The 12,098-nt window shown below is 38.3% G+C and overlaps 1 protein-coding gene across 1 annotated transcript in view; it reads right to left on the bottom strand.

The window, feature by feature from the left end:
* COPB2 (COPI coat complex subunit beta 2) overlaps positions 1-12,098 on the bottom strand; it is a 28,406-nt gene that overhangs the window by 688 nt on the left and 15,620 nt on the right. The window contains exons 8-21 of the mRNA XM_084901768.1: positions 11,898-12,040; positions 11,487-11,686; positions 9,709-9,819; positions 8,140-8,228; positions 7,946-8,052; positions 6,832-6,975; positions 5,832-5,962; positions 5,377-5,584; positions 3,771-3,881; positions 2,557-2,771; positions 976-1,068; positions 706-886; positions 502-570; positions 284-349 (exon numbers count right to left, since the gene is read on the bottom strand). Of these exons, the coding sequence (XP_084757894.1) occupies positions 284-349; positions 502-570; positions 706-886; positions 976-1,068; positions 2,557-2,771; positions 3,771-3,881; positions 5,377-5,584; positions 5,832-5,962; positions 6,832-6,975; positions 7,946-8,052; positions 8,140-8,228; positions 9,709-9,819; positions 11,487-11,686; positions 11,898-12,040 (1,868 nt within the window). The remainder of the gene's footprint in view (positions 1-283; positions 350-501; positions 571-705; positions 887-975; positions 1,069-2,556; positions 2,772-3,770; positions 3,882-5,376; positions 5,585-5,831; positions 5,963-6,831; positions 6,976-7,945; positions 8,053-8,139; positions 8,229-9,708; positions 9,820-11,486; positions 11,687-11,897; positions 12,041-12,098) is intronic.

The raw sequence follows: 12,098 nt of genomic DNA, 5'->3' as shown, positions 1-12,098 counted from the left end.
TGTCTGACCCCTGGGTAAAGCTAGCAATAAAACTAATGGTTCACATAGTATTGTATCTAAAAATGTACATACCTTAAAGAATTTACTACTAAAAAATGCTAACCATCATCTGAGCCTTTAGTGAGTCGTAATCATTTGCTAGGGGGCTTACCTTCAATTTTTTAAAAAAATGCAGTAATTGTGAAGTGCAATAAAATGAGAAATGCCTATAGTCCGTCCAAAAGGGTCCCTTCTGAAAGTGATTCCATCACTTAAAATGGGAAGTTTGGGGCGGTGATCCTACCTTTTCTTCTTTGTTGGCTGTGTGGGATTCTATGATAACCGGAGAAGCAGGTTTCCCATCAAGTTCCTGAAAGCCCAAGTGGAGATTCATATGAAAATAGTAATTTGTTCAGGAATTCAAAGATTTCCCCCAAGGGAAAGCTAACAGGATTAGGAAGTGGAAGACAGTACTTAATCAACAAATCTCAACCAGATTATTTCATGCAGCATTCTACTGACCTGCTGAGTTGTAGATCTTGAGGGCTGAAAGCCTTTTGCCTCTTCCATGACGTTTCTCTCTTCATTTGGCTATCAGAGAATAAAGCAATAATAAAATTAAGTATCAATTCATCTATGAAGTTGGCTTAAATCTCAGGCATTGGCTCTTATTCCTACAACAATATGCAGTACAGTTCAAAACCTGAGTCGTGAGTGCGCACTCACCGTGACAAGGGGGTACTGCTTAGCTGGCAACAGGTCAGCATGTGTTTCCTTCACCCATCCTTCCACAACGAAGGCTTCTTTTAATCCGGGGAAAAGGTTCTCATACTCTGTTGGATCAGCAAGGGATTCCGCTGCTTTCTGATTGACTTTTGAGAGATTTTCTCTCCACAGTTTGACCACCCTAATACAGATATCATGAAACCAAAGGGAGACTAAATAAGTGTGCTGTTTTTATTTGAAACATTTCTTCCTAAAATTAAAAGTCTGTACCTGGAAACCTGACTGGGCAAGTAAGTCCGGGCCAGGAAAGCAGCTTCTGGCAGTCGTCCAGTCCTGATCAAGAGCTCTAGGCAAGCATCGAGCCTGAAGATGGAAAAGGAGAGGCCGTCACCACGTATAAACATGGTAACACTGGCATTTCACAATTAAAGCATGGACCTAGTGTTTGACAGCATTCCCTCCCCAATGACCACACATGCTCACTTGTCACTGAGCCATTTAACCTGTGTGTTCCACAATCAGTGGACTCCAGGAGATGTGATGGGTGAGAACACTTTTGTGACCATTTTCCATCTCCTTAACTTTTAACAACTAGGAGAATTGAAAGGGGCTTTTTCAAGACACGGTAAGGCAGTTGAGAGGAGCACCTTTTAAGGGCTTCAGGAGACAGGGTTGAGGGCAATTTCTCCATTATGGCCTGTGCTGGACAGTCCAGTGGGAAAAAACCCAGTGTCTTATTTTAAATTTTAGAATTAAGATTCTTTGTTTTAGAAAGGTAATACAGTACATATACATTATCTAATATCAGTATCAAAAATCAAACAATATTGCAATAACAAATACTAAATTCTATAAAAGTAATAGTATTTCAGAATTAAGGTCATGTTTTAATATCAAATTAAGTTATAAGAAACTTTCAGAATATTTTTGAATTTCTGAATTATGGGTAAGGAAGAGTGGACCTATTACAGGTATATAAATTTATAAAATTGTTTATAAACACAAATATTAAAAATATACAATAAGTATATAACTGGGGTGTGAGGTGTACACTGAAAGGTTTTATGTCAGTGAGCAGTTTAAAAAGTTAGCATGTAGGCCATAGCTGGTTTGGCTCAGTGGACAGAGCGTTGGCCTGCAGACTGAAGGGTCCTGAGTTCAGTTCTGGTCAAGGACACACACCTCAGTTGCAGGCTCAATCACTGACCCTGGGCAAGGCACATGCAGGAGGCAACCAATTGATGTGTCTCTCACATCAATGATACCCTTCTCTGTGTCTCCCTCTGCCTTCCACACTCTAAAAAAAAAAAAAAAAAAAAAAAAAAGGCAATGGAGAAAAATACCCTCAGGTGAGGATTAACAACAAAAAAAGTTAGTGCATAAGACAAGGTTAATGAATACTTTTGTGTTTTATTTCATAATATTGTCAACTAATGTCGAAATGATATGATTTGCACTAACTGCCAGACTTAATGTGACATTTTTACACTTTACAGTTGGACTCAAATCTGAAAGTAACTGGTATCTTCATCTTTTATTCTTGCCATGAACAGATCAGAATTATCCAATTTGGGTAAAATCACCTGCCATTCAGGTACCAACTGGAACAACACAAGTAACCTCCTGCCATCATAAAATGCTTCAGCCAGAAAGTGGTAGGGCTGTTGAGGAATCTCTCCAAATTGAGCCTCCCTGAATAGCTCATTTTCCTCAAACATTTAGACTAAGTGTGCTAAGAGCATCCTTCGCTGAAGGTGAGTGCCAGCACTAGCAACACCATTCTTCACAAACCTCTCCAAAGTGCTTTTATTTACTATGCCCACGACTTTCAGACCTTGGATTCATACTTACTTGCCCTGTAAGAAGTAACTCATGAATGCCACATTATTCTTGCCATCTCTTTCTGCACCCTCTCCTAGCTTGTTCACCATACTAGCATTTCCAGAGGCGGTGGCCAGTAGCAGCAGACCCCCATAATCCTGTGCGTGGTGCAGGCACTCCTGGGCGAGGCCAAACTGACATTTGCTGATGGCAAGCTCAGCAAGTTGTTTCCACTTCTGTTCCGACTGTAAGAAAGTTTCTATGTTAAAATATCTCTGGAAATAAACATCTGAATTTCCAACATTAACATTATTCCATTAACCTGAAAAATTCTGTGCTGACAATGGGAGTTCACAGGGCAGGGCAAAAGTAGCTTTATAGGAATTCATATGGAAAATACAGTAAAAAAATAATATAAGAATAAAATTTCATGTACTGAACTAAACCTTTTGCCTCACTATACTGAGCTGTGCTTGTTAAACTGCTTCTATCAATCAAAATGAAATGACAAAATGTATAATGAGGAAATGGAAATTATTCACATACACAAAATTAAAACATTAATTTTAATGATACATGAATAACCCATTATATTTTTATTTTGTAATTGCACAGTAAAAATAAACTACCTAATAGACATTTTAAGGTAATTAGGTTACAATTTTATGAGTGTTTTAATACCATTTTTTGAAAGATTACAAAATTGTTTATGTCCTTAAATATTTAATAATAAATAATTGTCATTTGTAGCTTCTCAAAAAACAACTAAAATACACATTTGAGTGGATATTAATGTTGATTTGTACATCTGAAAAGAATTTACCAGTAAATGCTAGACTTAAACCACAACCAGAAGCCCACAACTAGAAGCTTTCAATTTGCAAAGATTCACAAAATGTCACTAAACTATCAAATTATCAGAATCCTTCTTTAAAATCAACATCTTTTTCTCACTAGTTTGGGATACCTGCACTCTTCAAGTTCTCAAACTAGTTTACCTATTATCTTAAATCTTTCCTTCTCTTCCAAAATAGATCTCTAAGATATGAAAACACTTTTTTAAAACAAATTAGAATGCTAAGAATATTGCCAATATAATCCACATAGCTTATGCAAAGATTAACATAATATATTTTTAAGCAAGACCAAAGAGACAATAACCTCAGCAAAATGAGTCTAACTTGCAATTTACTGTATACTAAACACATAGAAGTATTACTGACCTATCAGTTATTAGTACATACCTCTGCTTCCACTGCTAGCTGGTATGCAATTTTTAGTTCTCCAAGCTGAAGAGCAAGTTCAAAGCGATGCTCAGGGTCTGTGGATACTGTAAGAGCTTGCTGCTTGAAGCCCTAAACAGATTTTAAAAACGTGTGTAATCTGTATGTAAGCACATGCATTCAGTAAATCACCCACTTCCTTTTCAGACAAAAATAGATGTCCCTGCTGACACTGGAAGCCCATTTGAATCAAAAGTAACAGGTAACAAAATACTCCAATGAGAAGACAGGAAAAAAAATTAAGAAATCATTAAATTAACTGATAAGAACCCAGGCAGAGAAAATTCAGTCACACAATGCCTCTTGTTCCCTTGTCAGTGAAGCTGACCAATGCTAGATAAACTTGAGTAAAACAATTAGTAAAATCAGAAATGCAAAAGTAAGAAGTGTCAAAAAGAAAAGGATTTTAGGAAGTTGAGTGAACAAGAGTCGTTTTATAAAAATGCAGACAGTGGGGTAGACCTAAGTGTTTGTAATCTCACTAAACTGGGTCTTTAGAGATCACCTAGACCAGTCCTTCAAAAGAAAAAGAAAAAAAAAAAAAAAAAAAGGCAAAACCTTCCTGCTAGGATTTTCTACCACCTCAGGTCACTTAGCAAACATTTGCTTTCAGCTCCTGACATAGGTTGTCATTACCTATGCTTTTAGTGTGGGCCTCGTGTCCAGTGTATTCATCAGCAAGTATCCCTTCCCCTGGTCCACTCCTCAGTCATCAGAAACGGGTGTTGAAACCAACTACTGTAATTTCTAAATCAGTTTCTCTCCCAAGACTAACAGTACCGGTGAGGTCTGTCCTATAGGCAAGTTCTTCAGCTCTAAAGAAGTGGTGTGTGGACAAAAAGCTCCGACTTCATCAGACTGAGGGAGAATGCTCAGTTACGGGGTGGTTAGCACAGAGAAAACTGGAGAGCTTTTTATAAATCTAAGAGTGGAGGATGGAAGATCTATGGAACTGGTCAGGTAAAGGCAAGGACAAAGCAGGTGAAATCAGGTGGATTAAGTCCCCTCTGTAATGACAGTGAAGGGGTTTCTTTTTAAAGGCATAAAGTTCCCAACACACAAAAAGGCAGAGGAAACATTAGTTGCAAAATGTTGGAAGCTGGAAAGCTGGTGGAGGGATATTAAGTTTCAGGTGAAACACTAGAGAAAATCCTAAATCAGGAGTGAACACAGCATAGAAAACAACCCAATTTACACCCCAAAAACAACAACACATTAAAAAAAACAAAACACTTCTTTTAAATTTCATGTTATATGTATTTTACCATAAAAAAAAAAATAATGCTAGTTAGGAAAGAAAACTATAGTAATGAAAATAATAACAGGATGGAAAAGAAGTCCACAGAAAGGAAAGACTGATAATCACCCCCAACATTTAAATGGGGTACCAAGGATGTAGGGGAAGGAGAAGGAAGAGTGTAACAAGTGACTTACATTTACAGGAAAACTCCATTGCCGTAAGGAAATTAGTGGCAATTAAAGTTTTTCCAATGTATACTGGCATTCTTTCTAATGGCTGGTTTTAAAAAACATAACAAAACTAAAATAAGCAAATAAAACCTCTTACCTGCTTTTCCAAAAAGTGTGCGACTCTGGTCCTCTGCTCCTTGGGAATGGTGGGAAGGACCTTGTCAGCCATGCTGAAGTCCCTCCGCATGACAGCCGTCTGGTACTCCAGCACCGAAACCAGGAGGGAGTAGCTGACGATGTTCAGCTCTTTATCCCCCAGGTAAAGCCTGTTGTCTTTAGGAATATAGCCCAGGAGATACATCGTTCTGTATTAGAAACAGAAACTAAGTTAGCCCAAATCAGTACACACAGATACACACCCCACATTTTGCCTCTAGCTCAAAATCTTTCCATTTGATTGATGTAATTTTGGTTAGCAATTGCCAATCTACTATAACTATAGCACTGAAAAATCAGGCCTATCATTCCTATAAGCCAGCAACAGGTTTTGTTTAAAAAGTGTATTTTTAAATTTAGCCTGCTTAAGGCAAAAGCAAAACAACACTCAGCTACCTGTCCAAGTGGGCAATGGTGACTATTTCTCCTCCAACGTAATAATTTAATCTGTTCACAGAACTTGTGTAAATGAAGCAGTCGCCTACCCACAGCCCCGTTTTCACAATTTCCTGAATCTCACCAAGAACCTACAAAAAAAAAGAAAAGAAAAAAAGAAAAGTCTATTATTACCTTATTCAGCATTAGAAGTCCTGTAACAAGAAACTCAATATAATTAAGGAAGAGTAAGGGATGCAAAACAAAATCCTATTTCAAGAAAGAAAATCTAGACTGGCTTGTGTGGCCCAGTGGTTGAGCATGAACCAGAAGTCACAGTTGGATTCTGGTCAGGGCACATGCCCAGGCTGTGGGCTTGATCCCCAGTATGGGACATGCAGGAGGCAGCTGATCAATGACTCTCTGACATTATTGATGTTTCTATCCCTCTCTCCATCTCCCTCTCCCTCCCTAAGAAATCAATAAAAAACACACAACAAAACATATTTTTATAAAAAAAGAAAATCTATCTTTGGAATTTCTATCTTCTTTCTCCATTTAAGAACAGAATCCTGGATGAGTATTTGTAATGTAAAATCTCATTGTTGTGTCAAAGCCGTGATTTAAAAAGTGTTTATCTAAACTCCATACACACATGAAACCAGCAAGGTATTTCATAAAATCTTCCAAGGCATCTCCACAATGGATGTCTTATCTTTACCATGTGAGAGCTCATTTAAATCACTGTGACCAAATTGTCTTAAAACCAAAACAATTTTAAATTTCTCTACTGAAAGATAATCGAAGTTAGTCTCAGGATTTCCTAAAATCAAAGCACAAATTTCTTTTAAATATAAATACTTTTAGACTCAAAGCCAATATTTTAATTTTCACATTTTACTGTAACTCCTTAAATGCTTAGTTCCCCCAAACCTAATTCATACTAAAATGTTAAAATGAGTGAAGTTCTAAGAATATAAATCACTCAGAAGCAAAGCTCAAGTTGTACTGATGCAATTACCTCAAAGGCATCTTCAATGCCATCTTCAGTAACCCCCTCATGCGTTTCCTGTGCAGCCAGGACTTTTTCCGACAGATACTTCAGGATAAAAAATGACTCCTCGGTGGCAATACAGACTAGCTCTCCAGAGTCAGACCAGAAAATCTGCAACACGACAAAAACAAATGATTTTGGATTTTTGAGTAGATATGATACACTTCCTTTCTTACAAGATGTATCTTATAGTAAACACATACTTAGCAATGTAATACAGTGTGTATATACATACATGTGAGGTGGGCAGGGCAGTGCTGTTCATTAGGCTAAAATGGACAACGCAGGGAGACAGGGAGGAGAGCTGTCAGTGTTCACTAGGTGTGCTGTAATTCAGAGGAGCAGAAGCCCATTCCCCATTCTCGAATAGTGTCTCACTCCCTCACCTCATTAACAATTTTCAATTCCCCCGTCAACTTTTTTTAGAGACTGTTTTCATAATCACCTTCCCCTATGAAGTTTTAATACGACAGATACTACTGTCTGTATGTTTATTAATATATAATACATACACATATGGTATATGTTATAATACATATCTATACATATGCATACTTATGCTTTATAGATAAAAAGCTAAGCTTTTTCACCCACCACAAACTGATTTTTGCCCCTTTACCCACTGAGAGTGCATGCTCTAGAAGACAGAAATACGACCTAGGTAGGTGGACTTGCTGTGAAGGATAATTTCCTGACAATGAAAGCTGTCAAAGAGGCAGGCAGTTCTAAAGTAGAAAACTTTGTCACAAGACGGTTACCTGAAGTTTAAGCAACCACTATCAGGAAAGTGTGAAAAGACATTCTGAAATGAGTGCAGCTCCACACTTTCCAAGTGAAGGACTCCCTGACCTTCTGTCTTCAAAGCATGCTTTTGTCACTCAGGCAGAAGCCATTTAAAACAGAAAAGTGCTTGGCATTTATATGACTTTATATTTTTCAAAATATCCAACATCTATCGCCTTATTTTAATACCACAACTCCAAGTTGCTGTAAAGGGTGCTATGTCCAGCACAATGGGACAGGGACTGCAGGGTACAGGGACCCAGAGACACAAATTCTCAAAACAATGGAGGGAACTCACATGTTTGGGCTGAATTTCAATTCTGCGTATGAGTTCCGTATTGTCCCAGTCATAGAAAGCTAAGCCATTTACAGATCTGACCCCCAATAAGAAGCCTCCATAGATACCTGAAAAGGACAAAAAGGTTTTTACTTAGATGGTAATCGAGCCATTACAAAGCTTCTAAAAATGTATCATATATAAATAACACTCACTTTCAGCTCCAAAATCTGGTTTAAATGATTTTTTTTCCTTAAAGTTCTTAAATATCTTTACAACACTGTTGCTCTCTCTTATAGCATATCTGGGGGGAAAAAACGAAAGGCAAACATAGCATATTATGTACTAAATTATAATTCTATCAAATGTTACAATTACCTTCAAATATACTTATGCATAAATATAAAATATTTAAAGATTTGTTATTATAATTTTTCCTCAAGAGTTCAGTCAATAGTTGGACAAATTACGAATGGGTTTCACACTATTACACAAATTACTAGGGCTTAAAAATTATTTTAGAAACTGAAAAAGGCCTAAATGTCCATCATTAGGTGAATTATTGAACCAACAGTGGTATATTTGTACAATGGAATACCATTCTGCAAAAAAAGTAACCAATTACTGATTCATGCAACAATGGATGAATCTCAAAAGCACTGTGCTGAGTAAAAGAATCCAGACAAAAGAGTGTATACCATGTGACTCCATTTATACAAAACTCTGAAGACAAATCTATATGGTAACAAAAAAGCAAATCAGTATTTGCTTGGGGGTTTGGGAGTAGGGGTGAGTACTGACTGCTAAGGGAAACATGGGGACTTTTTGAGGTGACAGAAATGTTCTGTATCTTGATTGTGCTGATGGTTAAAGTCTGCATACATCAGTTTAATTTCACTGAAATGTACACCTAAAGTAAGTATTTTATATAAATTATACTTCAGTAAAAGTGACTTAAAAAATAAAAAACTTTCATAAGTGATTCCACTTATAAGTGATTTTGCCATGTTTGGCAAAAAATTAAGGAAATTGCATATATTCAGGCCTCTTGAAAAGAGGGGCTGTGGCCGTTGCTGGATATTCAAGAATATTCACTAAGTGCTGTGCTCAAGACAGAAAAGATGCTCAAAACAGTGGAGTATCTCGGCTGGACAAAGCTGAAAAAGGCAAACTGCCAAACCAGAGGCAGTGGCATGTTGAGAGGTAAGGCAATTCAGGAACTATAATTTTGCTTAAGATGATAACAAAGTACCTTTTAGTACATGGAATGTTCATGAATGAGTGTATTTAGAAAATTTGTGAAAAGATCAAAACAATTTGTTCTCTCTCAGTGAATCATTTTTGTTAAAAAAAAAAAAATTTAAATGCATCCTATTACACAATACTGAGGCAACACAAAATATGGGGAAACAAAACTAAGAAAACTGAAGATGTGATTCCGTGTGTGGTCTAAAAATGACAAAGCCCTAATGTTTATCACATGCATCAAACTGGAATAAAAAAGGAACCAGTCGGAGATTTTCTAGTATAATAATTCAGAGTTGAGTGTTTTGTTTTTTCCCCCTGTTTTTGAGGAGCCAGCTCAGTACTGACCATAAAGGGCAAAGGCAGCTCATGCTGCACAGATGCCTCTGACCCCACCCTTCCAACAGGCAGCTCTGGTGAGAGCTGTTCATCAATCGGAGAAGCAAAGCACACACTGGCCCTCAAGAACCTCTCTGACCCGCCCACACATAGAACACCATTGCAATCGGGGCGAGCTGGCTATCACTCAGCCTACTCACTCAGAAGAATCATGGGCCCATGCAAACTCCTGGGCAGACCCAAAGCTCTTGTTCCTCAAAGCCATTGCTGTGTAGATGATATACTCGCCATCACCACAAACCACAACAAACCTAGAAAGTATGGAAGCCAGAAAGGGAATTACAGGGCCAATGACATATACAAGAAATAATGATTCATATTTATAGTAAAATGTTTCTAATAACAAATGTTATTTTGGTTGACTGTTACAACTGAACCTAGTATCTTTAAAAGTTATACACTTCTTTGAATACAGAGCTAGATATAAATATCTACCCCAACAAATCCAAAAACAAAATATGAACATGGGTTACTGCTGTAGTGGCTTTCTCTTTCTGAGGAGGATGAGAATAGCTGGAGATGCACAGGGAGGAGTCCAATAATTTAACCAGTATTTGTTGAACACCAAGATGCCTAACACTTTGCTCATTACATTTACACCATAAGAAGGCACCATCTTTAAAAAAAAAAAAAAAAAAAAAGAAGGCACCATCTTGCCCTGCCATTGTGGCTCAGTGGTTAAGCACTGATCCATGAACCAAGAGGTCACTGGTTCATTTCCCAGTCAGGGCACATGCCTCGGTTGTGGGCTTGATCCCTGATGGGGGTGTGCAGGAGGCAGCCAATCAGTATTTCTCTCATTGATGTTTCTGTTCCTCTATCCCTCTTCCTTTCTCACTATAAAAATCAGTAAAACATGAAAAAAAGGCACTATCTTGTACAGGACTATCTTCATTTTAAAACAAATCATTCAGCCCCAGCTGGTTTTGCTCATTGGAGAGCATCAGCCTGCAGAATGAAGGGTTCCAGGTTCAATTCCAGGCCAGAGCACATGCTGGGTTGTGGTTCGATCCCCAGTAAGAGGCAGGCTGGAGGCAGCCGATTAATAATTCTCTCTCATCATTGATGTTTTTCTCTCCCTCACCCTTCCTCTCTGAACTCAATAAAAATATATTTAAAACAAACAAAACCCCCCTGATCTTTCAAATGAATAAAAATATCTCACTCCAGCCTATCTGGTTTGGCTCAGTGGATAAGAGTGTCGGCCTATGGACTGAAGGGTCCTGGATTCGATTCCAGTTAAGAGAACATGCCTGGATTTCAGGCTCAATTCCGATCAAAGGTATATGCCTGGATTGCGGGCTCAATCCCAGTGGGGAGGGAGTGTAGAAGGCAGCTAATCAATGATTCTCTCTCATCACTGATGTTTCTCTTTCTCCCTCTCTCACTTGCTGGGCTAAAATAAATTTTAAAACTCCATAGGCTTAAAATCATGTGCTAGCAATTCTTCTCTCATAGGATGTTTGGTGTTCTATAAATCTTACGGGAGGAATAGAACTGTTGGGTCAAATTACAAGAAAAGAAAAAGTTATTGCCAATCCCAAAATTTTTCAAAAGACATATACAATATATCAGAGCCAGCTTTTCTTCTTAAGAGCACTGAGTCAGCAAATATTGAGAGGGCACCTACTGAGCCTCAGGGTAAAACATGATCCTTGCTCTCAAAGGACCACAAGGACACAAACCCAACACATTTGAAATAAGAGTAACTGTTCAAAATTGTGTGGTGGGACCAGGCCAGGAAGGCAAATATGTTACCCTGCACGCCAACTCGATCCACTGGTATGGCTGCCTGCAGCTGTGCTGAGGATTGTGCAGCCAGGACAAAAGCTCAGTGAGGGATGCCCACCATAGGGCAGGATGTACATTCTGTGGCTACTCAAATTCTGCTCAAAAGGATATTTTGGTGATGGCTTACCGCCCATTAGGATTGTGCTGAATAGTCTGAGGGTATATTTCACAACTGCCCATATCCTTTACTGCCAGTGGCAATCTTTCTCCATCTTTAATTTCAGCATCTCCCATTGCTTTTAGGTTAGCCTGCTGGACTTCTGAATGCTTGGCCCAAATTATCTTTCCATTGGCATCCATGGACATGGCAGGTTCCTCCCGACCAAGCTGGAAGAATGACAAATGACTCTTAGCAATGAAAAGGAAAAGCAAAACCACAACAAAATAAACGCTTCCTTTCTTCCACTTCAAATCTCTTTTATGCTTAATAAAAGCAGTAGCAGTTTAACGAAGCTGGTGACTTGGAAAATGACTGTACTAAAACAATGACTGCTTCCCCGATGTTCACCTCGTCAGAGACAGTATAATTGGCGATTACCTTAACAATGATACTCCCTTCGTCATAGCCCAAAGCGACATTATTGGACCCTCTCAGACTGGCCACACACCACACCCTCTCCATTCCATAATTCAATGTGCTCTCAAGGCGATACGTGCTTGAATGCCATATACGCACAGTTCCTAAAAAGAAGAATGTGAATACTCTCTTTTAATTTGAATATCCAACAATGAACTGTCA

Source organism: Pipistrellus hanaki, assembly GCF_964339955.1.
Source record: "Pipistrellus hanaki genome assembly, chromosome: 13".
Classification (NCBI taxonomy): domain Eukaryota; kingdom Metazoa; phylum Chordata; class Mammalia; order Chiroptera; family Vespertilionidae; genus Pipistrellus; species Pipistrellus hanaki.
The sequence above is the reverse complement of the archived record's forward strand: the minus strand, read 5'-3'. Positions and strand labels throughout refer to the sequence as shown.